Here is a 25,952-nt window from a genome sequence, read left to right as displayed (position 1 = left end):
TACATGCAGTTATGCAAAGATGACCTACATTGTTCAAAAGTCAAAACTAACATGCTATAAAATTACGAGTAAAATGTTCTTATTTCTTCTTCCAAGACACTAACCCCAACCCGGAAAGAAGCTTCACCATTACTTAACATCTTTTGTAGAATGTTGGGGGTAAGGAACAATGTGATAAAGGTTTTTTTTTTTAAACCTATACAAAAATTGTGCTTTTTGGCAATATTAATAACAATCATCAGCACGCACAATGAAACACGGAATTTCCAAAGCATTTTGCTTTATTTGCAATTTTTCTTACACCTGTTTCATTATGGGGGAATCCTCCATTAAGAGGAGATAGGTGGATTCTGACCATGATGTTAATTTTAGGGGCATCAAGAATTGCCTTGGGCAATGTTAATGCATATTGCATATCCCAATTTGAAAGTGACCTCATGTAGATGAGAGACCTGTAGTGTCCATCCATTGTCCATGCCTCTGGTGTCTGAAACCAGTACCTGCATTATGCCAAACCAGGTGAATTAGTTCATTTCATTTCTTTAGACAAAAGAGAAGAAGTTGCTTCACCCCAATTTGAGAGACTAATCAAATGTATGATTTGATGAATTCAACTAATTATCAATTTAAACAGCAAGAATGAAGCCACATAATTATAAGTTTGGTGGAAACTTTTTGCACACAAGATGTATGACAAACACCACCACACTTTCAACCTCTAGTAGATGTTATGACATAAAGTTAAGAACTCAAATTCAATACTTGATGACAGACGTATTTACCAAAATGCTATTATTAACAATGATGAGAGAAAAAACAAGTGTTCGCTTATTTGTTGTGCTATAGATATTTTAAAATTGGATACATTAATCACGTCTTTGTAGATCTGAGTTTGGGATAAAATTAGTTTAAGGGAGTAATTTCTAACTGCGCATCCAATAATCCTAACCCTATTACGGTAAACGAGATGCAAGAAAAAATGAGAATGCTGGAAAATCACACAATTATGGAGGACAGATGACAAGAAAGTTTACCCGTATCCATCTTCTGACCAGCCCTGCTTGAAATATACCATCGGCAGTTGCGAATGCCTCCTCTTCCATTCCTGCAAGGATCATCGTAGAAGCAACACCGTAGGTCACACCTGTCCAAATTTCGCGAGACTGCATGCAGGTCTCAACATCATAGGTGCTATCTGTTGTACGCCCAGCATCTGCACCTTGTCTATGACTTACTTTGGCTTCAGTCACTTTGACTTATGTATTTTCCAATTCTTTTACCGGATCCTGGCTTTTATTCCTCATATTTGAAGATGGCAAAGGCGAGTCTGGAAGCCAGATCAAAGAGTCTTCATTTATTAGACTAATCTAACAATAGCAAGATCCACCAAAAAGCTAGAATTTATGCAGGTTACTTAATCACAAAACAATATACTTAAATGAATACATACCAATCCAAATTGTTCCTCCAGCAACAAGAAAGTAGAGTTCATTAAACAATGTGAACTTGCACCTGTAAATGAAAATTTAGTTATATTATCTAAACCAACAGAAGCTTCAAAAGTAAGAGTTGATCAAATGGAGAACAGTCTGATAAATATGGGGGGAGGATGATCTAGGAAAAATTGAGAGAAACCTTTCTTAAATAAAATAAATAACAAAAATTTACAGACAGAAGAGCTAGTCATGAACTAGCAAAGAAAAAAAAAAGAAAAGTTCTGTTTTATGTTTTTTGCACATACTGCAGAGGCTCTAAGCTAATATAAACCTGGCAATTATCCATAACAAACAAATACACAAGTTGATGCTTAAAAATTAAAATGTCTTCATGCTTAAACAGAGAATTACCATTCTGGTAGTGACTCATCCTGAAGAATAGGATTTTGCCATTTCTCAATGTCTTCTTCCCATCGTTTGTATTCTGTTTGGAATTTAAAACATAACAAGGTTTGTAAATATTACTGATAGAATCTAAAACCACTTAGAAACATTACTTTAGAAGCATTCATATCTTTTATCCCTTTTACGGTGTGTGAAGATCATAATATATAATACTAATGCAGATAAACCATAGTAAGGAAGAATATCAACTTCAATCCAATCAGACAACATACGAGTTAATGCATCATGGGCCAAGTCCTTTGCAGCTCTCTCAGAAGTCCCATAAAATTTTGTGTATCTCCTGCAGAGTAAAAGAATTGAAATTATTTAAACAAAAGCGCACCACACAATTAGAGCACATCCGAAACTAAGGGTTCGGTTTGAAGAAAACTCGGAAGTTGTTTGACAGAACACAACAGAACAAAATAGAAGAAAGTCAGATGCGACGACAGAAAAAATCTCAGGAGAAAACTCAGAACTCTATTTCGTAAGGAGATTTATTCAGTCTCGTTGATGCTTTCCAAGAACTCTAATCTCTCTCGGTTTCTCGTCTTGCGCGGCGGCGGCGGCGTCTTGCGCGGCGGGGCAGGTTGCATGGCGGCGGGCGCAGGTTGCGGCAGCGAGGGGAAGAGGAAGATATTGAGATTTGCAGTGGGGGAAGTGGAAGAAAGGGAGAGAGTGATTGAAAATCCTAGCAGAAATTGATAAAGAGAGGAAACCCTAGCAGACCTTTCTTCTCTAAATGTTTTTTGTTACGGTAGGTAACCAGAGATTAATGGGCTGGATGGCACTGGTCGGCCCAATCGTCTGAGGGAGGAAGCCTTTGTCAGGGTCTGCGCCTTGGGGGCCTCCGTCCGACTTGTTTGTATGAGTGAATGGGGGGTGGTACCTGCAAAGACACTCCGATGCCTAAGTCAGCAAAGGGGTTAGCAGGTCTAGAGAGTATTGGAACTTAGAGATACCTGAGGGGTGTCAGTGTATTTATAGTGGTGAGCCAATAACCACCGTTGGAGTAGTGCCACTTTTCTAGGGTGTTAACCGTCCCTTTATCTTAGGAAAATTAAGATATTGCTTCGTGAAGTGGTTAGAGAGATTCTAGGGGCAGTTACTCATTCAAATGAGTGCCTATCTGCCAGTTAATCCTCGTTCCCGACTTCTTTAGAGCAAGTCGTGACTAGTTCCGACTTCGTGGCGGCTAATCTGGCGAAAGGTGAGGCCAACCCTTTGGGTTGGGCCTTTTTATTTGGATCCTGGGCCTTATTCGTTGGGCCAGGGTATGAACAGTGCCCCTACTCGAGCCCAATTTCTCTTTAAGATTTGGGTTCGAGTATACTACTTGGGGTTGTAGCCGACTTGTTGGGGGACCGGCGTGATGTTCCGAAACCGACGTGACTTTTTGTGACCTTTTGGTTCTAACAGTTACGTCTAATCAAGCGTCGTGTCCGTTAGGGATGTGCGTAGGGATTGATGGTCTTGGTAACGGTGCATTTTCATTAATGACTGCCCCATTTTTACCATTGTGCCCCTAACGTACTTATAAATACTTTCCCTCTCTTTCATTGTTTCGTTTCTGCGATTTTTCAAATTTTCCCCTTCATTCGTTCGTGCTGTGTTGTTGCATCTTCGAAGGCTTTTCGTTTCCTTCTACCCTCGTTTTCGGATAAAGGTTAGTTCTTTTTGTAACGTGCTTTTCTATTTGCATGCCTTCATTTTGTAGATAGGTTGGTTTGTAGACTTCAGTTCCGTACTTCCTCCTTTAGGGACCGTGTTTTTGATTTTCCTTTTCTTTTTCCCTTGTAGGTTTTTTGCTACCTTTTTAAGAAAAATAAATGACTTCCGTAGATATCCTTTCTCAATGGGTTGATGTCACGGTCCTAGGGGAGGAACCCTCGGTCGATACTGAGTTTATCACCAACCTTCGCACTCATCACAGAATTTGTACTTCTGAGGATGACGAGCCGAAGTATGAATTGGTAGTCCCGGGTCCTGAAGACCGGGTTTGCTTTGGGAGAGTCAATGAGGCAGCCCCTCATTTTTTCTTTATGTATGAGTGCATGATCACCCGTTTGAGTGTTTTTCTCCCTTTTTCAAACTTTGAGATATCTGTTTTGCATCACTGCCGAGTTGCCCCTACCCAGCTTCACCCTAATTCTTGGGGTTTTTTGAAAATTTATCAATTTATCAGCCAGGCTCTGGAGTTTCCAACTTCTTTAAAGATTTTTTTCTATCTTTTTCATATGACCAAACCCTTTAGTGGGCTAAACAATAAGCAACAGTGGGTGTCCTTCCGAGCCATACAAGGTCGGAGGGATTTTACCCTTTTTGACGAGTCCTTCCATGACTTCAAAAATTATTTTTTCAAAGTACAAGCTGTAGAGGGTCACCATCCCTTCTTTCTGGATGATAATTCTTCTCCCCGATTTCCTTTATACTGGCTGGAGGCCTCCCCCTGCGAGAAATATGGTTTGGATGACCTGGATGAGGTAGAAGCAGCCATTGTGGGGTTCCTCCGAGAAGTGTGGGGGAGGGCCCCATACTTGGACACAAAAAAGTTTCTCCAGGGGTCTCCGACCTTTGTCCAGGCGCAGCTAGGTAGCTTTTATTTGTTTGTTAGATTTCCGACTTGTCTGACTGACTTATCCGACTTGTCTGATTTGTCTGTTATTGTCCTTTCAGAGATGGCAAAGGCAAATGCTCAGGAGTCTTACCAAAGGGTCCAGGAGGCTAAAGCAAGATCTCGTGCCAGGACTGGTGGTGTTAGGGCGGTTATCTCTCCTCCTCCTCCTCCTCGGAACGTTGGGACTCCCTCTCAGCCCATCGTAATTTCTTCTTCAACTTTCTCTCAGCCACCCCCCTCTGCTCGACCTTCTTCTGAACCAGAGAACAAGAAGCGCAAGACTTTAGAGTCTGGCTCTTCTGGTGAGGTGAAGGCGGATGCTCTTGCATTCGTCCGAAAGAACATCTATCCTAATGTTCGTATAAGTATGGATGATGTTTCTGTTCGGTGCCACCTTACCACTCTGGTTGAGGAGAGCCTTAAGGTGGCGGGGGTTTGTGGCAAACTCTTAGATATTTTCGAGAAGGCTCCTCTCAGCTCTTTAGGGATGACCTCGAGGGTCGAAGAGCTAGAAGGTAGGCTTCTCATATATCAGGAGCATGAGGGAAAGTTGAAGGAGGAAGTCGCCAGGCTGAGGGAGGAGAGAGATAACCTCCGAGAGAGGGAGAGAAAGTTGCAAGCCCAATGCAACATGGAGGTCGGTTTGAGGAAGACAGCACAGGATAGCTATCAAAGTTTGTTTGATGATCTTGTGTCTGTGAAGAATGATCTGCTGAATTCTCGGAAGGCATACGCCGAGTTGGAGGACTTTATTGCTGATGGCGCTGAGGAGGCTTGGAGGATCTTTAGGGAGCAGGTTGGAGTCATTGCTCCTGACTTGGACCTCTCTCCTTTAGATCCCGATAAGGTTGTCATTGATGGTGCCATTGTGGATCCCCCTGTCCCCGAGATTATTTCCGAGTCAGATTTGAAGACTCGGGGGCAAAGGATTATAGAGTCTCCTCCTCGCCCTAAGGATGCCCCGAGTTCCTCCACAGTTCCTCTGACTTCCTCTTCGTCTCCTATGGATGCCTCTCTTTCCGGTCCTGGTGGCGCTCCTTCTTCCTCTGGTGGTGGTGACTTGTCTACTCCTCTTGCAAAAAAGTGATTTGTTGGCTATTTGGGGCCTGGCTTGTGGGTCCCCTCTTTTAAAACTCTTTATTTGTTTTGGTAGTATTTGAACAATTTTTTGGCCTTTTAAGGCCGTAAACAAAACGTTTTTATAATACCCTTTTTAATAAGGGTTTAAGTTAAAAAATAAATGCCCTTTTTTGGATAAGGGTTTAAGTTACCTTGTGTGTGCATGCTTTCCTGATTTCAAATTTCCCTTTGATCTTTTCTAAAAAACATTTTCTTTGGCTTTCGTCTGCCTTTCTGAACCTTTCTGTTTCAAGGATCTTTAGGACAGCCTTTTAATCTTTTCTTGGATTTTTTCCTATCTCTCTTTTGTTATTCCTAGTACCCAATTTCGTTTCATTGAATTTTTATGACTTAGGTTATTTTCGCGATTCATTTCTGTTTTACTCGGTTTCTCATTCCGACTTATGAGTCGGGATGTTTCCGAGTTTATCATGATCAACTTCTATAACCTCTTTACGCCAACTTGTACCTCGTCATTTTATCCTGACGACCATCTAGGTCGGTTCATGGGATTTTCACGTTTTGTCGAGCTTAAGTCGGCGCGTTTCGTAGAAAGGAATGGAAAACAATAGAGAAGGAATTTATAAGAGATATTTGTAAGATGAAAAGATCTTTATTAATTGGGGGGTACTTCATTGCTACTAAGGGTTTTTGACAGTCTATTTCCCCTAGCCCCTACTATGATGCCTCGTTAAAAACCCTTTTTCAGAAAAAACCCTTTGGTTCTGGGGAAAAAATCATGAAGTTGGGAAAAGAGTATATCAGGGAGTAGAGTTCGCTTTTAGCTATAGTACATTTTCATATTACAAGCATGCCACGACCTTGGTAACTCGGTGCCGTCCAAGTCGGTCACTTTATAATAGCCTTTTCCTAAGATCTCATTGATTTTGTATGATCCCTTCCAATTTGCAGCGAGCTTTCCTTCTCCTAATTTGTTGACTCCAATGTCATTTCTGATCTGGACCAAGTCGCTTAGGGTGAATGTTCTTCGGATGACTTTTTTGTTGTATCTTGTAGCCATCCTTTGCTTCAATGCTGCTTCTCTTATCTGGGCTTCTTCTCGAACTTCGGGGAGCAAGTCGAGCTCCTCTTTGTGCCCCTGTATATTCCCGATCTCGTCATGGAGAATAACTCTTGGGCTTTGCTCGCTGACTTCTATTGGGATCATGGCTTCTACCCCATAAACTAGTCGGAAGGGAGTTTCTCCAATGGCGGATTGGGGTGTCGTCCTGTAGGCCCATAGCACTTGGGGGAGCTCTTCGCCCCAAGCTCCTTTTGCATCTTGTAATCTCTTCTTTAGCCCTGCCAGTATGACTTTGTTGGCCGCCTCGGCTTGCTCATTGGCTTGCGGGTGCTCCACCGAGGTGAACTGGTGTTTGATTTTCATACTGGCTACTAGGCTTCTAAAGGTAGAGTCGGTGAACTGGGTTCCATTATCTGTAGTAATGGAATGAGGTATCCCATATCTTGGGATGATATTTTTGTAGAGGAACCTCCGACTTCTTTGCGCGGTGATTGTGGCCAATGGCTCTGCTTCTATCCACTTTGTGAAATAATCTATTCTCACGATTAAGTACCTGACTTGTCCTGGCGCCTGAGGAAAAAGACCTAACAAATCCATCCCCCATTTTGCAAAGGGCCATGGAGAAGTGATACTAATGAGCTCTTCTGGGGGAGCCACGTGGAAATTTGCATGCATCTGACATGGTTGGCACTTTTTCACAAATTCTGTGGCATCTTTCTGTAAGGTTGGCCAGTAGAATCCAGCTCGGATCACTTTCCTGGCTAATGACCTGGCTCCGAGATGGTTTCCACAGATCCCGCTATGCACTTCCTCTAATACCTCAGTGGTTCTTGAGGTCGGTACGCATTTTAACAATGGTGTTGATATCCCTCTTCTATAGAGAATATTTTTCACCAAGGTAGAGTGTTGGGCTTCCCTTCGGATTTTCTTTGCCTCTTTCTCCTCCTTGGGGAGGATGTCGAATTTCAGAAATTCGACTAAGGGGTTCATCCATCCGAGGTGTAATCCGACCACTTCGAAGACTTCTTGTTTGTCTTCTGTTTTTACCACTGAGGGTTCCTGGAGAGTTTCTTGGATCAAGCTTCTGTTATTCCCTCCTGGCTTGGTACTTGCTAACTTGGATAGGGCGTCTGCCCTGCTATTTAGATCCCGAGTTATGTGTTTGACCTCGGTTTCTACAAAGCGCCCAAGGTGTTCCAAAGTTTTTTCCAAGTACCTCTTCATGTTTGGGTCTTTTGCCTGATACTCTCCACTTATTTAGGAGGTCACCACTTGAGAGTCGCTGTATATCATCACCTTCGTAGCACCGACTTCTTCTGCCAGCTTCAATCTTGCAATTAAGACTTCATACTCTGCCTGATTATTTGAAGCTGGGAATTCAAACTTGAGGGAAACCTCTATCTGGGTTCCCCTTTCATTTACCAATATTATGCCTGCACCACTTCCTGTTTTGTTGGAGGATCCATCTACATAGAGTTCCCATGTAGTTGGTTTATCCTCTTGATCTCCTGCGTATTCTGCAATGAAGTCGGCGAGGCACTGGGCTTTAATCGCCGTTCGAGTTTCATACTTCAAGTCGAACTCGGAGAGCTCTATTGCCCATTGAACCATTCTTCCCGCAACATCCGTCTTTTGGAGGATTTGCTTCATGGGTTGGTTCGTGCGGACTCTTATTGTGTGAGCTTGAAAGTAAGGCCGTAGCCTTCGTGAGGCTACTACTAAGGAGTATGCAAACTTCTCTAGTTTGTGGTACCTTAGCTCAGGGCCTTGTAGAACTTTACTGATGAAGTATACTGGGTGCTGACCGGCCTCGTCTTCTCTTATCAGGGCCGATGAGATGGCCTTGTCTGCTACTGATAAGTATAGGACGAGGTCTTCTCCAGCTATAGGTCGTGTCAAAATAGGAGGTTGGCTCAAAAACTTTTTGAACTCCTGGAACGCCTCCTCGCATTCAGGAGTCCATTCAAACTGGTGTCCCTTTCTCAGTAGGGAGAACAGTGGAAGGGATCTTAGTGCTGATCCTGCCAAAAATCTGGAGAGAGCTGCTAGCCGGCCATTCAGCTGTTGGACCTCTCTCAAACAAGTCGGACTTTTCATCTCCAGGATAGCTCTGCACTTGTCGGGATTGGCTTCTATCCCTCTTTGTGTTAGCATGAATCCTATAAATTTTCCTGCCTCCACCGCGAAGGCGCACTTTGCGGGATTTAGTCTCATCCCGTGCGACCTTATGGTGTCAAAGACTTGTGAAAGGTCAGGCAAGAGGTCGACTTCTTTCTTGGTCTTTACCAGCATATCGTCAACGTATACTTCCATTAGGCTCCCTTGGTGAGAGGAAAACACCTTATTCATCAGCCTCTGATATGTGGCCCCTGCATTTTTCAGCCCAAATGGCATGACCACGTAGCAAAAATTAGCTCTGGGCATGATGAATGATGTTTTTTCCTGGTCCGGCTCATACATCGGGATTTGGTTATATCCCGAGTAGGCGTCCATGAACGACAAGTATTGATATCCCGAGCTGGAGTCCACTAGGGTGTCAATACTTGGCAGTGGATAAGGGTCCTTGGGACATGCCTTATTTAGGTCGGTGTAGTCGACACACATTCTCCATTTACCATTTTGTTTTTTGACTAGCACTACATTGGCTAGCCATGTTGGGTATTTGACTTCTCTAATGAAACCGGCTTCTAGGAGCGCTTGTACTTGCTCCTCTACTATTAGGGCTCGCTCTAGGCCGCGCTTGCGTCTTCTTTGTTGTACAGGTCGTGACCCCGGGTAAACCGAGAGTTTATGGGACATGAGCTCGGGATCTATCCCAGGCATGTCGGAGGCCTTCCAGGCGAAGAGATCGGAGTTATCTCTTAGGAGCTTAGTCAACCCTTGTTTTAGGGTTTTCCCTAGGTTGGCCCCTATGTGAGTATTTTTTCCCTCCTCTTTGCCGACCTGTATCTCCTCAGTTTTTCCTCCTGGTTGTGGACACAGCTCCTCTCTAACCTTTGCGCCTCCGAGCTCTACTGTATGAACTTCTCGGCTTTTTCCTCTCAGGTTTAGGCTTTCATTGTAGCATTTCCTTGCCAACTTCTGATCTCCCCTTACCGTTGCTATCCCCGTTGAAGTCGGGAATTTCATACAAAGGTGAGGGGTGGATACCACTGCTCCGAGTCGATTAAGGGTAGTCCTGCCAATTAAAGCATTATATGCTGACCCTACATCGATGACTATGAAGTCTATGCTCAGAGTTTTTTATTTTTCCCCTTTTCCGAAGGTGGTGTGGAGAGGCAAAAACCCTAGTGGCTTTATTGGCGTGTCGCCTTGTCCATATAAGGTGTCGGGGTAGGCTCTTGATTCTTTCTCATCCAACCCTAGTTTGTCGAAAGCGGGCTTAAAAAGAATGTCCGCTGAGCTTCCTTGGTCTACTAGGGTTCTGTAGAGATGAGCATTTGCTAGGATCATAGTTATTACCACTGGATCATCGTGTCCCGGCATTATTCCTTGCCCATCTTCATTTGTGAATGAAGTGGTGGGGAGGTCGGATGACTCTCCTCCGACCTGGTATACTCTTTTGAGATGTCTTTTGTGAGAGGATTTGGTGAGTCCCCCTCCCGCGAATCCTCCTGAGATCATATGAATATGTCTCTCCGGAGTCTGCGGTGGTGGGTCTCTTCTATCCATATCGTCTCGCTTTCTCTTCCCATGACTGTCCGACCTTTCTATGAGATATCTGTCGAGCCGACCTTCCCTAGCCAGCTTTTCTATCACATTTTTAAGGTCGTAGCAGTCGTTTGTGGAGTGACCATATATTTTATGGTACTCACAGTAGTCGCTGCGGCTCCCCCCTTTTTTATTTTTAATGGGTCTGGGGGGTGGTAGCCTTTCAGTATTACAAATCTCTCTGTATACGTCCACTATAGAGACCTTTAGAGGAGTATAAGAGTGATATTTTTCTTGGTCTATCGAGGCCGAGTTCTTCTTTCTTTTTGGTTTCCCTCTCTCTTTCTTTTGTTGAGGGAGGGTGCCCAGGTCGCCAACTCAGGTCTCTTAATTTAGTATTTTCCTCCATATTGATGTACTTTTCAGCTCTTTCCTGTACATCACTTAGAGAGATGGGATGTCTTTTGGATATGGACTGTGAGAAGGGACTTTCTCTGAGCCCATTGACTAGCCCCATTATGACTGCCTCGGTGGGCAGGTCTTGAATCTCTAAACATGCTTTGTTGAACCTTTCCATCTAGGCTCGTAGGGATTCTCCGACCTCCTGCTTTATTCTCAGGAGGCTTGGTGCATGTTTAACTTTGTCTTTCTGGATAGAGAACCTCATCAAGAATTTCCTTGAGAGGTCTTCAAAACTGGTGACCGACCTCGGGGGGAGACTGTCGAACCACTTCATCGCTGCTTTTGACAAGGTTGTCGGAAAAGCTTTGCATCGCGTAGCATCGGAAGCGTCAGCCAGATACATCCGACTTTTAAAGTTGCTCAGATGGTGCTTTGGATCAGTGGTTCCGTCGTAGAGGTCCATGTCGGAGCTTCTAAAGTTTCTCGGAAATTTTGCCCTCATTATGTCCTCAATAAAAGGATCTTCCCCTCCTAAGGGGGACTCTTCTCTACTATCACGGGAGTTCCGACCTTTGAGGGAGGATTCTAGCTTTAAGAGTTTTTCCTCTAACTCTTTTCGTCTATCCATCTCCTCTCTTAGGCGCTTTTCTATCTCCTTTTGTCGCTCCCGTTCCTGTTCTAGCTGTTCCAAACGATTTTAGTGAATATGGACTAACCCCATGAGCTCAGTTGAATGGGATTGTCCGTCCTTCTCTGACTCACGGCCTTCTGAGGAATTCACCTTCAGGGTTTTGACTCCGGAGGTTCCTTCTTTGTGTTGATCGTTGGTTTCCTGTTGGAGGGTTAGGTCCGCGTCACTATTTCTGGTGTCCAGATTCTCTTGTTCAGAATCTGTTTCCACATGACCCTCCTCAGGAGATCCGTCCGCCATCACTGGTTGATCTCTCGGGTCCCCGGCAACGGCGCCAATGTTACGGTAGGTAACCGGAGATTAATGGGCTGGATGGCGCTGGTCGACCCAATCGTCTGAGGGAGGAAGCCTTTGTCAGGGTCTGCGCCTTGGGGGCCTCCGTCCGACTTGTTTGTATGAGTGAATGGGGGTGGTACCTGCAAAGACACTCCGATGCCTAAGTCAGCAAAGGGGTTAGCAGGTCTAGAGAGTATTGGAACTTAGAGATACCTGAGGGGTGTCAGTGTATTTATAGTGGCGAGCCAATAACCACCGTTGGAGTAGTGCCACTTTTCTAGGGTGTTAACCGTCCCTTTATCTTAGGGAAGTTAAGATATTGCTTCGTGAAGTGGTTAGAGAGATTCTAGGGGCAGTTACTCATTCAAATGAGTGCCTATCTGCCAGTTAATCCTCGTTCCCGACTTCTTTAGAGCAAGTCGTGACTAGTTCCGACTTCGTGGCAGCTAATCTGGCGAAAGGTGAGGCCAACCCTTTGGGTTGGGCCTTTTTATTTGGATCCTGGGCCTTATTCGTTGGGCCAGGGTATGAACACTTTTGAATCTAGAAATGAAAGAGAAAGGGGACAAAATTAAAAATCAATAATTTGAGGGGTCAAAATCTAATTAATAAATTTTTCAAAAAAAAAAAACGGGGTACATTTTATAATTATTTTTATGAAGGTTAATGATAAACCTACAAAAATGTAGGAGCAAGGAATCCATGGCAAAAAAAAAAACAGTTAAAAAAACAGAAATGCACCCGCGTAAAAAAAGTCCCAAAACATAAGAAAGAAACATCTAATAACCGAGAACTTTTTCTTTTTAATATTGTATTACTACAGGTGAAATCCTTCATCATGAATCAAACTGTGTGTTAAACACAACTATGGCCATTTACAAAATATTTTTTAACAAAACGTCAGTGACGTTTTGTGTTTTAATAATTAAAATAATATTTTTTATTATAAAACGTCACTAACGTTTTGTTCTTTCATGATTAAATTTTTTTTTTATTGTAAAACATCAGTAACGTTTTGTGCTACTACCACAACTGTGTAAAACACCAAAATGATCAAATATTTTTATATTTCACATTAAAATTATTCATATATAAAAATTTTAGCCTAATAACCGACATAAAAAAAACATGAAAAGAAACATTTGAAAAAACAATTAAAAAAAATTTAGAAAAAAATATAGGAACACACTGCAAGAGGACGCAACGGTGGTTGGCGGCGCTGTGTTTGCAAGAATAAGAGCATTGCGGTAGTCGGCGGCATGGTGAATTGCAAGGGGGAGGGCAACGAGGTGGTCCTGGGCACGGTAAATTGCGAGTGGGAGGACGCTGTGGCGATCGACGACGCTGCGAATCGTGAGGGAGGACGCTGCAGCGATCGGTGGCATGGGAAGCGCGAAGGAGGGTGCCGCGGTGGTCTTAGGCGTGGCGAATCACGCGGGGTAGGAGAGGGCGTTGCGGCAATCGACGGCACGGGAAGCACGAGGGAGGATGCTGCGGTGGTCTTAGGCACAGCGAATCATGTGGGGATGATATGCCTTGTTAAAACCTCTTCCGATCAAAAATCCAATGTGAAAAAAAAAAAGAAGACTTGTCAATGAGATCAAGTGCACGTATTAATTCTTTGAGTTGGTTGGATTCCATAACTGCCAAGCTACCAAATGAAACGTAGACAATAGATTGAGGTTGCTGTTGGTCTAACCATTTTAAGCATATTGTGTCCTCTTGCCAAAATGAAGAACTTTTGTTGTTGTTGTCACTTTCAATTAATGGTCCAATTGGTAGGAACTTTGGTGATATGGAAAATGCTCCTGGCTCAAGATCATAGGCATTATTGCAAAGCCACCACTCTGTTCATATTATGCATCACATCTTGCACAATATTATCAAAGAAAATCTTCCTAGGCTAATCCATGGTAAATTCGTTGTGTTTATCATAGGCATATAGTTGGGGGAAGTTGAATTTCTTGTTTCTTGGTGGAGATTCCTTCAATGGAAAAAGATAAAAAAAAAAAAAAAAAGTCTAAAAAGCTCTCATCACACATTTAATTTATGGTAATATAGACACAATACTTTAAAAATAGTTTATTTATCTCATCATATATAATTATATACTTATTACATTTAATATTATTCAATTATTTCAACAGGAACTAAAAAATACAAAATAAGATAATTAAATATAGGTTATTTCAAACTGATTTTTTAATATCTTTAAAATATTTTTATTTGATTTAATAGTAAATGAAAATAAACTTAGGATATGAAAAATGATAAGTAGAAGTTAAATAAACACAAGCTATTTAATAAAGAAAAGGGGAGTGTTAGGAAACAATAAAAATTTTGAACAACATGAACAATCACCAATCAAATGAAAATACACTACACCCTAATTTAATGTTACTAATTAAATTTACTCTTTTAACCTTATTAATTCACATTGTTTACACATTATTCAAAAATAAGTAAATATACTATTCTTACCATCTAAATTAATAATTCCATCATGCATGAATCCTGGGATACAATAAATGGAGGCTGAAATAGTTGTTTGTTGATATACGCAATATGTCACAACTTCGATATTGTGAGTTGAATTTTATTAAACATGTATCCATCATCAATGTCATAAATAATTGCAACTAACATATCATTTTATCATATATTGTGGCATTCATTTAGTATGTATATCAAACAGTACACTCACATATTAATCAGTTTTGAGCCAAAATATCCTAATAGTAAATTCTTTATTTGGCAGCACTGATAAAAATCTATACGTACATTTTTTAACTTTTTTGAAATTTATTACCCTCATGTTGTTCAATATAAAATTTTATCTAGAGAATCAATACAACAAACATGTAACATCACAGCTGAATTACATTCAAATATCACACATTTTTTATTATTTTTTATTATCCCATTGAAATAAATTATTACAAAAAAAACTTATTATTATTCATGTGTATATAAAGAAAAAATGTAAAGGTTAAGAATAGACAGATGGATATAGTGTGATTAATAATTGAGCCAAAAAGTTCCTTATATAGAGTGACATGGCAAACAATCCCTACAACAAGGCATTTACATATTTTAGAGTCGTCAAAGAATGAAAATATATACACTGACAGAAAAATCATTTTCTGAATCGGACCCTCTTCTCGATTTTCACACCTTGTGGCAGAAGAATAGCAGTTTTTGGCACATAGTCGTCTTCCTTTTTTGCGGGGACAGACCTTCGTGCATGTAGACCTACTATTACACTTGTAGCCCCCTACCCTGCCTCTACCACCTATTCCGCTTCCTCTTACGCCCCTTCTGCTACCTCTTGCTCTGCTGCCTCCGCTAACTACTGAGGAGTTTGTAAAAGAGATCCATTAACATGACACCTTAACATTTTGAGTTGGATGTAGTGTCTTCTCATCTTATGTTCTCTCACTTGATTTCTTCTCGAAGTCTCTCCGGTGATCGAGAGCTCTCCACGGTGGCCCAACAAATGGTATTAGAGTCGATGGTTAATCGATTTGTGATGGCTCACACTTGAGGGGGAGATTGTTAAGTAGCAAGTTTCTCTCCAAAGTCTCTCCGGTGGTCGAAAGCTCTCCACGGTGGTCCAACAAGTGGTATTAGAGTCGATTGGACAAATTAATCAGTAACTAGAGCGGTTGGATGACAGGTCCAGTTTTCAAAACCTTGAGAGAAGTAACCCTCTTTAATGTTCTTACTTTTTCTAGGCAGTAGTCACCTCTAAAATCTGTCTCTGCAAGGAGGTGATAGTGCTAGCCACTTTTGTAACAAATAACTAGACACAATTCTCCAAAAATATGGAGTTAAACACAAAGTGACTACTCTGTATCATCCTCAAATAAGTGTTCAAGTGAAGATTTTCAATAGAGAACCCAAGAGAATATTAGAGAAGACAGTGGGAGTCTCAAGGAAGGACTGGACAAGGAAGATTGATGATGCTATCTGGTCTTACCGAACAGCATTCAAGACCCCTATTGGAATGTCACCATACCAACTTATTTATGGAAAGGCTTGTCACTTGCCCATGGAGTTGGAACGTAGAGCATATTGGGCAACAAAGTTTCTAAACTTTGATGCTAAGGATGTGGGAGAAAAGAGGCTACTCTAACTTAATGAGCTAGATGAATTTCAGGTTGAAGCTTATGAAAATGTCAAGATATACAAAGAAAAGACTAAGATGTGGCATGACAAGAAGATCTCTTTAAGAACATTTAAACTTGGACAATTGGTATTACTTTTCAATTTAAGATTGAAACTCTTTGTACCTGGCAAGATTAAGATAACATTCTCGTGGCACAGGAAGTGATTCACACTATGAGAAATGAAACCCAAGAAAAGGGACTCATGGCTATTAAAATTGATCCGGAGAAATTTGATAAGAATTGGTGAAATAACTGGTTCTTGATGGATATTGAGAATTTTGGAATGAAGGGTATGAAATATTGGTTGGATACGAGGGAACCTTTAATGGTAATTCAGCTCAATTTTAGGGAAGGTTATGTCAAAATTTTTCTAAGATTACAAGTGAGAGTAATTAGCATAGACCTTAATAAGGTTTAAAAATTCTATCTCTAAATGTTTGTGATTTCCTTGAGGATTGTGATTTTGATCGAGATTCTTATTATAATGTAATTATTGAGATTAAGGATTTTGGTGAGAATTAATAAATAAAGATCTTCATTGATATTGAAGATTGAAATGCAAAGTCATGATCAATTAGATGTGGTCGATTAATGTGAATAATAATTGTGATTAAATGAATGAATTGTTATATATGTACATAGACTATGCTTGAGAAAAGAGTAGCCGAGAAATGGTGAATTTTCCTTAGGTCGGTTGAGGTATTACGACCCTTAAGGTTTAAGATTTCTGTTATTCAGATTAATTTGAAAAAATGAGACTTTGGTTAATTTAGAAATGTACTAAGGACTTAAAGTGAAATTTGAGTATTAGGATGAACCTAAGTATTATTTGAGCCAGTTTGAGAAAGCTTAAAAGGGGATGATATGTTTTATTATTTCACAACAGAGTATGTTGTCTGATTGAATTTTTGAAGGGTATGCGAACCCGATTGTGAATTCAAGAATAAATGAGTAAAGAATGTGATTCCATGTATAGTGTAGACCTAATATATTATTATTGAAAGTAAAGGTCAAAGTATAATTTTAAAAAGAAAAGGTCTAATATATGATTAAAGAAAGTATGTTATCTAAATTGTGATATGATTGTTTAATTAACAAGGACATGGGTTTTGTCCCACTTATGTAATTGTGAGCTGTTAAGCCTTTTCTATAAGCATGTATCCCCCAGTTAACTCTGTATGGAGTCTAAGAACCATTCTAAGGGTTTGAAATGTATCGGGAATGGATTTAATAAGTCTAATTGAAATAATTTCCCAATAAAATCTAATGAAATAAGAGCGTTGTGGTGATGGTGATTTCGTCCTACCCACGGTGAGGATGGTGACTTTGTCCCGCTCATGGATTGACAATAATGTTAAATGTCCTAGTGATATAGGGGTTATGATGAATTATAATTTATGAAATTGGTTAAGATGGTGATTATGATTGAATATGATTATAATTGTGATATAAAAATTGAATTGGCAAGGATGGACACTTTGTCCTACTTGCGTGATTGTGATTGAGATGTAATTATTGATTGACAAGGATGTGGGTTTTGTTCCACTTCTGTGATTGAGATGTGATTATTCATTGATAAGGACGTTGGTTTTTTTCACGGCAAATCTCATGAGATTCTACTCCTAACGACCAGACGATCTTCCGATCACGCTTCGTCTATCGATCACAATTTGGTTACTTTTTGTCCTCTTACTTTGTAGTCTTTTTTATTTACTTTGTTTAATCTTGCAAACCTACTTGTATGTCGTAATATTTTCAAAATTATAATTTTACTCTTAAGTGCTCTAATTTTTTCTATTTAACCTTATTTAGCATCAAAATTTTATCCGATTGATCATAATATTTTTCTATGACCCAATTATCTTTAATATTTTTATTAAATACCAATTATACTCCTAAAGGCCTAAAATACCTCTGTGATCCACTACAAAGATTTACGCCGTCAAGAAGAGTTACCCATTGATAGTATTACTAATGACTAGTTCTTCTTTCTTCCTCTTCTTCTTCTTCTACCTAATAATTTAAAAACTCTTCTCTTCTATTTGTGCAGCATTGGAGCTTCTTCATTTCAGACCGAGCAAAGTTGATCAACTACAAAGATTGATCCACTACAAAGATTTACGCCATCAAGAAGAGTTACCCATTGATAGTAACTGCGACCCACTGACAGCCTGCACAATGCACACATCATCATCTTATTAGTTTATTGTTCATCAACATGCACCAAATAAAAAGAAACAAATAAATAAAAAAAAATACCATAAGCGTAGAAGATCAAGTATTTCTAGCCTTTTTTTTAGTTGTTCTTCTTTATGATTATCACAGGTTGTATGAACGCAAGAACAACGAGTGGCATAGCAAACAATCCCTACAGCAAAGCATTCGCATATTTTGGAGTTGTCAAAGACTGAAAAAATACACTAACAAAAAAATCGTTTTTTGAACCAGCCACCTTCCTGATTTTCACACCTTGTAGCAGAGCAATGGTAGTTTTCAGCACAGAGTCTCCTTCCCCTCTTACAGGACAGACCTTCATGCATGTAGACTTACTACACTCACAGCCTCATGTGCTGCCTCTATCGCCTCTTCCACTACCTCTTTCATCCCCTCCGCTACCTCCTGCTCCGCCACCTCCGCTAGCTACTGAGGAGTTTAAAAGATGAGAAATACATTAACTTGACACCTTGAGATTTTGATTTGGATTTGGTATCTTCTCATCTTATGTTCTCTCACTTAGTTCTCCCCGAAGTCTTTCCAGTGTTCGAGAGCTCCCCACGGTAGCTCAACAAGTGGTATCTGAGCCGATGGTTAATCGATCTGGTAGTTTAAGGAGTATTCAAAGTGAAACATCGAAAGTCTTCACGGCAAAGGTGATCCGGACGACGTGTCCCGTGGTGTGGTGCAGCGGTGTGAGGGACAGATACTCATATGTGGTGGAGAGGGGGAGATTGTTAAGTAGCAAGTATGAAGAGTATAAAAATTAGTCCCACATTAAAAAAAACAAGAAAGAGTGAGGAGTTTATAAGATGAGAGACCTATTAACTTAACACTTTAAGGTTTTGAGTTGGATGTGGTGTCTTCTCATCTTATGTTCTTTTATTTGATTTCTCCTCGAAATTTTTCTCACTGGGACATGGGCATAGGTGAAGAACATTTTCTCCTTCAGTACCATAGAATTGTCCTCATTTAAAAGCATTGTGAGGTGAGAATTTTTTCTTTTCATGTTATTCAATACAATAAGTTACCGTCCCTAAAGTTTTGTGTATGACATGGCACATCTAAATCAAACACTAAAATTAATTATTAATGCTTAAGTTAATTGCCGCTAGGATATAATTGAATGAAAATTGTGATTGTTATGATTAATTAATCTTGATTTATGAATTGTAATTGTTGTTGAATAATATAAATGCATATGTGTGAATTAAATTTGAGTACGAGGATGTGGTTTTGCTTGTTATAATGAAAATTGATGTATATATTTGACTAGAGGCCGCAATGAAGTGAGAAATTCCCCACCTGGTAAGTCTTTTTTAGATTTGTTTAAATTTTTATATAATTTTTTATCTTTTTATTTATTTTATATTATTCTTTGGAGATTAATTAAGATTGAATTTTAGATCTTTCGATTATAGAAGTTCTAATACTATGTTATAATGTTATTTTTTTTAAATTTAAACTAATAAAAAAATACATATAAATAATTATATCTCTAATAAATTTGATAAATCACAAACACGTACTCATGAGCATAGACATAGTTGTCGCTCTATTAAATTGGGAACTCTTTTTTTTTTGGATATTTTTTTATTTTTTTTATTTTTGTTTTTGTTCTTTTATTTTAAAGAGAGAAAAGGGAAGTGAAAGGGAAGGAAAATATTTATGACATTATAAGGATAAAATCTAATTTAATTTAAAAAAAATATTTTATTAACAAAATCTAAATTTATTAACCAATAATCACTAATACTATAAAATTAATTATTATCTCATTAGAATTTTAAGTGAAAATGTCTCCTGATGAATCCCATTACAGTAATGTTTTCAAGACTAAACCACCTTACGATACTCATCACCATGGTGCTCATGGTCCACAGAGTATTGAAAAGTATAATAATTCTGCGTTCAACAACATTCATTTAATTGTTGCGACTCTTCTCTCTATTCCCCTAGTCTCCTAGAATATCTTCAAATTTTGATATATACGTAAATTTCGTTTAAATCTTGATTATCTAACATTTCTGTTGTTTGTTTTTTAATAATAGATCTCCTATTTTTTCACTTATTGATTTTAGTTTACACACTTAGTTAGTTCTCTAGTCGAACCTAACACAAAAAATTTTTTTACTATTCTAGCTTTTCGAATTTTAAAATTAAAAATATAAAAAATTAATTTAAATTGACTTATATTATAGTTGGCTTTTTAAATTTTTGAACTAAAAAGCAAAATGGGTAGATCAGATTTCAGTCTATTCATATATTTCTAGAACTAGAATATAGCAATTATATCCATTTTTGTAATTCTTATATATTCCGGTAAAATCATTTTCATATCCCATCTATTTTAGGAAAAATACATATAACGACTTGTCCTCCTTTCAACCAATAAAAACAAAATGGTTTTATAATTTGAATGAAACAAGCACTATCTATCCGGCAGCTATAGTGATGAATTGATGGGTATATCATTTATATCACTAATCATACCATAGTCATATAGATATGCATGCTCACCAGTTTTTCTTTATAGTCCCATCATCAACAAAATTATTCCACAATCATGGTAACTAACTACAATGTAGATCATGATAAAATCAAAACCACTAACTCCAAATAAAAGTAAAAGAAAAATTAATGATATCATATATAATTCAATTCAAAATTGTTAGAGAAAGTTTAAAGAATAAGTACTTTTATTAAAATTTGGCCAAGACCTAACCAGCTAAAAAAAAATGAATAATCTCATACTATTAAATATAATTTCATATTATTAAAAATATTAATAATAGTTGATTAATAGCTACAAATCACAAAACCTGATCCCTAACATTTCTCAAATTGTTATTTGACAAGTTAACGGCAGGTACACGGTTTGACTGTTGGCGACGACGACCACCTCTCATGGCAGAAGTTGTTGGATCAACCACATCTTCTCCTCTTCCACAGACAGCACCATGGATTAGCCAAAATCCTTTTGTTTTTTCCTTCTTATTCTTCTTCTTATTCATCCTCATCATTAAACTAGTTGATGATGAAGTGTTGTTCTTATTTGACTCCATAATAATATGACTATCAATTTGCCTTGAAATGCTTTGCACTTCATATGCATCAAGGAGTAGTGAGTTCTTCTTCTTTCTATGACCTTTATTATTGTTTGCTTCTTCTTCTTCTTTTTCATGATGATTATCGTTGAGTTCCATTCTTTTCATTGCTTCTAGCTTGTACCTTGAAGGAGGCCTAGTCGATGTTCTTTGATGAGTAGTAGTTCTTGTTGTTGTGGTGACATCAAAGTCATTCATCAAACCCTTATTATTATTATTCCCTTCTGATCCTGAACCACGTTGGTACCATGCCCATGCAGCCGCCTTCACAAGATCCAAATCATCATCTTTCTTATTATTGTTATTATTACCCTTCTTCTTGTTGTTCTTCTTTCTTCTCTCCAAGAAAGAGTTCAAGAACAAGATCTTTGAAGAAGCCATGATAATAATAATATAAGAGATAGATAGAGCTTCTTCTTAATTAGCTTCTCCTTTTTTTGAGACTTTGAGGTGAGTAATGTGTGGGGCAACCAAGTTCCACGCAATGCAATAAAGTATGTTTCTTTCTTTCGTTCACTCAGTGTTGTGTGAGTAGTTGAAATATTCATGTGTGACTTTTTTTTTTTTTTTTTTTTTGTGGTTGGCTGTGTTCTTAGAATTTAATTTGTGACATGGGTGTTGGGTCCACGTGGACCCTATTAACTTGTTGGCTAATATATGATACATGTATTTTTGTGACTTGTCTACATAAGATGATTATTCCCATCATGTAGAGCCAGTCATTTTCATATGAGTGTGTAGCAACTTTGTGATAGTCTCTTTTCTTTTTTTTTTTTTCATTTTGATGAAGGACATGGAAGGGTCATGTATGAACCTAGCTATCTATGCAATAAACCAGTTTTGTGTGAAGAGTATATTATTTCTATTTTTAAAAGCTAAGACATGTGTTATTTGTGTATGTTTATTCAATTTTGTAGATTAAATGAACACAAAATTATTTAATATTAGTATTTTTATCCGTTATAATATTACGAAAATATAATATTTTAAAACTACGTCGATTTAGTTCTGACGACATTATAGATTATGGTACAAACATTTATAAAATTAAACTACTTTTACAAAAATATCGTACGGGACAAAAGTGACTATCGACTAAGAAGATTAAGATTTCCGTAAATAAAAAAAAAAGTCAAATAATAAGATTTTTAGTTATTATTTTCATTTGAAAGAGTTTAATTTTTTTACTAATAATTATTTTTAACATTCCTTATATAAAATTTGAAAAAATTTAACGTGTATACTTTTACATTTGATTAGGTGTTAAATCTGTTGCACAAATAAAAATAATTAATTTTTATACTTGTTATTTAAAAATAATATTTTTTTTCTCTATGTATATAAAATATAATTAGATATTAGTATAAAAAAATTATATTTATAGTTATAATATTAACTCAAAATTAATTTCTTTTAAATAACTTAATCATGATTCTAAATTTTAATCACCACATTAGTATAATCTCCAAATTATATATAATAAATATTTAAAAAAAGAGAAGTAAAAATATAGATTAAAAAAATAAGCAGTAAAATTTTAAAATTAAATAAAAAGACTAAAAAATATGCATATAATATTATTTTTTATTTGAATTATATTATTTTATTAATTTTATTTTTTGTAGAGAAAAAAGATAGAGAAATATAGAAAATGAAGAGAGAGAGAAAGATAAAGAAGAAGAATGAGAGAGAAAGTTTGTTAATTTAAAAAAATATTTTAATTGTAATAAAAAATATCTGGTGATATATTTTGATTTATTAAATTATTAATATAAATTATAAATTATATATAGAGTGAAAACGATAGAAAAAATAAAAAAAGAGAGAGATAGATAAGAGAATGTAGGAAGGAAGTTTAATTATTAATTTTGAAGAGAAATATTTTTTCTCAATTTTAATAAAAATATATGACATATTTTGATTATTAAATTAGTTAGTAATAATATATAATATATAATATAACTATATTTCAATTTTAATATTTTAATTTTAATTTTAATTTAATTAAATATAATTAGAGAATGTCATATTGTATATTTTGATTGTTAAATTTATAATTGATTATTGATAATAATATATACATAAGAGAGATAGAATGTGTGAAGAAATGAAATAGATAGAGAAAGGAAGAGGGAAGAGGAGAAAATTTTTAAATTTTAGAAAAAAAAGATTTAATTTTAATTATAACAAAAAAGTGATATGTGATACATTTTGATTATAAAATTAGTAATAGATAATGGATAGATAATAAACAATAGATTTGATAGATGAAAGCTTTTTTGTTTTTAGGGTGAGATCAGGCTTGTTGTATGTTTGAATAGTTTGATCATCAAGAAGGTATGAGGCATGTTTTTCCGTTCATAAGTTTCAAATATACTTTTAACAATTTAAACATATAAGTTTTTTATATTTCAAAAATGGTTATAAAAAATTAAGCATTATGCTTTGGAAGATTGTGATGGTTTATTTATAACCGTCACAAAATCATACCAAGAAAAAATGAAAAAAAATTATCTATAATATATAAATGTTAAAATATAAAATCCCCTTTTCAAAATAAGAAAATTACACAACGTAACATTTCTTATCAAAATATAATATGCAACAATTTTCATGTATAGAGTTAAATAGATCTTCGCGGGTTTTTATGATTAGAAGATATGTAATAAACATTCACGTTACATAATTTTATTTTTACTTCTACTTAAAGTTTATAATTTTATATCATAAAAATAGATTTTCTAAAAATATAATATAACACCCTATCATATAGAGTCTTACGCTTAAGTCATAAAGTAGAGGTGACAAAGTATTACGACCTCTAAAAATAAAATACATACATAAATATAGTTAAAAAAATTTATATCTAGGAATTTTAAAGAATAAGCTAAACAAAAGCAAAAAATAAATAAATAAAAAATCGTGTCTCACTCGACCTGTGAAGCTAAGACCGGCTAGAGTATGTAATTATATATATTTATACAATCAAAAATATAACTCAAACTATAAAATAAACACCTGTTTCTCCAAGTCAACCTCTAGGAGTGACAAAATACAAAATATACATGTGGAGATTCTATATACATATATACATAGTTTAAAACAAAATATAACAGCCAAAAACAACAGAAATATGTATGGAATGAGAATCGGGAGTTTTTAACATGGTAAAGGTATCCACATAGTAATATAAAAGGTCTCGAAAAAGCTAGAGACATTTCTAGTAGAACTTCGACACTCGAATTTCAACTTAATGATCCAACTAAACCAGAAATTAAGTAAGTTATCTAAAGTATTCAAGTTCTAAATCTAACTTTAACCTAATACTTCACTTTCTGTCTTCCCCAATCCTCCGAATCATCGGTGGAACAACTCCCTTCACACCTCCACCAAGAGGGGTTTCTCAGAAAACATACACATGCAATTCAAGCAAGAAAAATACAGATAGATGTGCAATTACAGCAAGTAGAACAAGTAGTAGATAAGTACAGTTAAGCAATTAGGCAAACCAAAATAATGGACACTCAAGTAAGACATACAAATGCACATGATGTATGCCTATCTTATGGCTGATGAGTCTCATATGTCGGTTATACAGCCAACCCGACATGTCCTGGTAGCTAACCATCAGACAGTCCTTCTGTGTGCGCATCCCCAAGCTCAAAAATAATATCTATGGAGTCAAACTCCAAACTCAATAATATAATTCCATGGAGTCAAATATATATGTGTGTGTGTGCCCATGGAGGAACCCGGGAAGTTAAAGTGCTCAGTCACATCTTGCGACAGATAGTTAACAATTAATCTCAAAATATACAAGCCACATAATAATCTCTTTTCTTTTTAAAATAACACTTTAAATCAAATCTTCAATTTTTATAGAAATTTCGTCAACATCTCCTCTAAAACTCAAACTTCTGCCACCCTTCAAGGGTCCCAACCACCAAACCAAACACCTCTCAATCATTCAAATCATTTCTAGTATCAAATTATTTCAAAATTAAACCAATTCTAATATTAAATCTTTTTCCAAAATCAACCAACTCCAATAACAAATCGCTTACAAAATCGAACCACACATCTCTCAACCAAACCATTCGATTCAATTTCACAAACTCACCATCAATCCTCAACACATCAACAATCTTCATTATTTTTTTATACTTATCCAAGACATAATCCAACACATACAAATTTATTCGTCCTTTGTACACGCATCATGTACCATATACACAATCCATCAATAATTCATTTAGTTCATTCCTATATTAAGGTCTTCTAGAGTATGTTTTCACGTGATATTAAATATTAATTATGTGAAACCAAAATCATACCTTGGCTGATTCCTCCATTAACTCGAAACACTTCAAAAACCTCTTCTTTCACAAGTTCTAAACTTCCAAATGTCAAGTCCTCTTAATCACCCAAATTTCATCCCAAACCACCAAATTGAACTCCAAATCAACAAGAACACAATCTAATTCACACAATATCACTATAGTCATCATAGGGTTCACTAATTCAATTATTCACAAAGGTTCAACAGTTTTTTACCTTACCCACGGATCAATTGGACAAAACCCAGTGATTTTTCGTTGCTAGAATTCACCTAAATCGTCAAAATTATTCAATTTCTCAATACCCAAACTCAAAAGTCTCAAAATTGAAGAGGAGAAGAACTGGGTGAGAAATGCAAATTTTTTACCACTTTGTTCAAATAGAATTGAAAAGAATTCTGAAACAAACACATAGCCATTGACGGCTCGTCAATCGGAGCTCTAGATTGAAAATTATGGACGATT

The 25,952-nt window shown here is 37.1% G+C and overlaps 2 protein-coding genes across 2 annotated transcripts; both read right to left on the bottom strand.

The window, feature by feature from the left end:
• Positions 1–1,194: 1,194 nt before the first annotated feature.
• On the bottom strand, positions 1,195–2,476 carry LOC112766193 (uncharacterized). Its single transcript, XM_072221715.1, has 5 exons — positions 2,409–2,476; positions 2,114–2,181; positions 1,848–1,920; positions 1,451–1,512; positions 1,195–1,327 (listed from the first exon to the last, which is right to left on the bottom strand). Exons 1-5 carry the CDS (start codon positions 2,474–2,476, stop codon positions 1,257–1,259), a joined length of 342 nt encoding a protein of 113 aa, XP_072077816.1. The 3' UTR covers positions 1,195–1,256.
• Positions 2,477–20,794: 18,318 nt separating this feature from the next.
• On the bottom strand, positions 20,795–22,023 carry LOC112766112 (uncharacterized). The gene has a single exon (XM_025811971.3). The coding sequence runs from the start codon at positions 21,529–21,531 to the stop codon at positions 20,857–20,859; it is 675 nt and encodes a 224-aa protein (XP_025667756.1). The 5' UTR covers positions 21,532–22,023; the 3' UTR covers positions 20,795–20,856.
• Positions 22,024–25,952: the final 3,929 nt, after the last annotated feature.

This window comes from Arachis hypogaea, chromosome 17 (genome assembly GCF_003086295.3).
Source record: "Arachis hypogaea cultivar Tifrunner chromosome 17, arahy.Tifrunner.gnm2.J5K5, whole genome shotgun sequence".
NCBI classification, from domain to species: domain Eukaryota; kingdom Viridiplantae; phylum Streptophyta; class Magnoliopsida; order Fabales; family Fabaceae; genus Arachis; species Arachis hypogaea.
The sequence above is the reverse complement of the archived record's forward strand: the minus strand, read 5'-3'. Positions and strand labels throughout refer to the sequence as shown.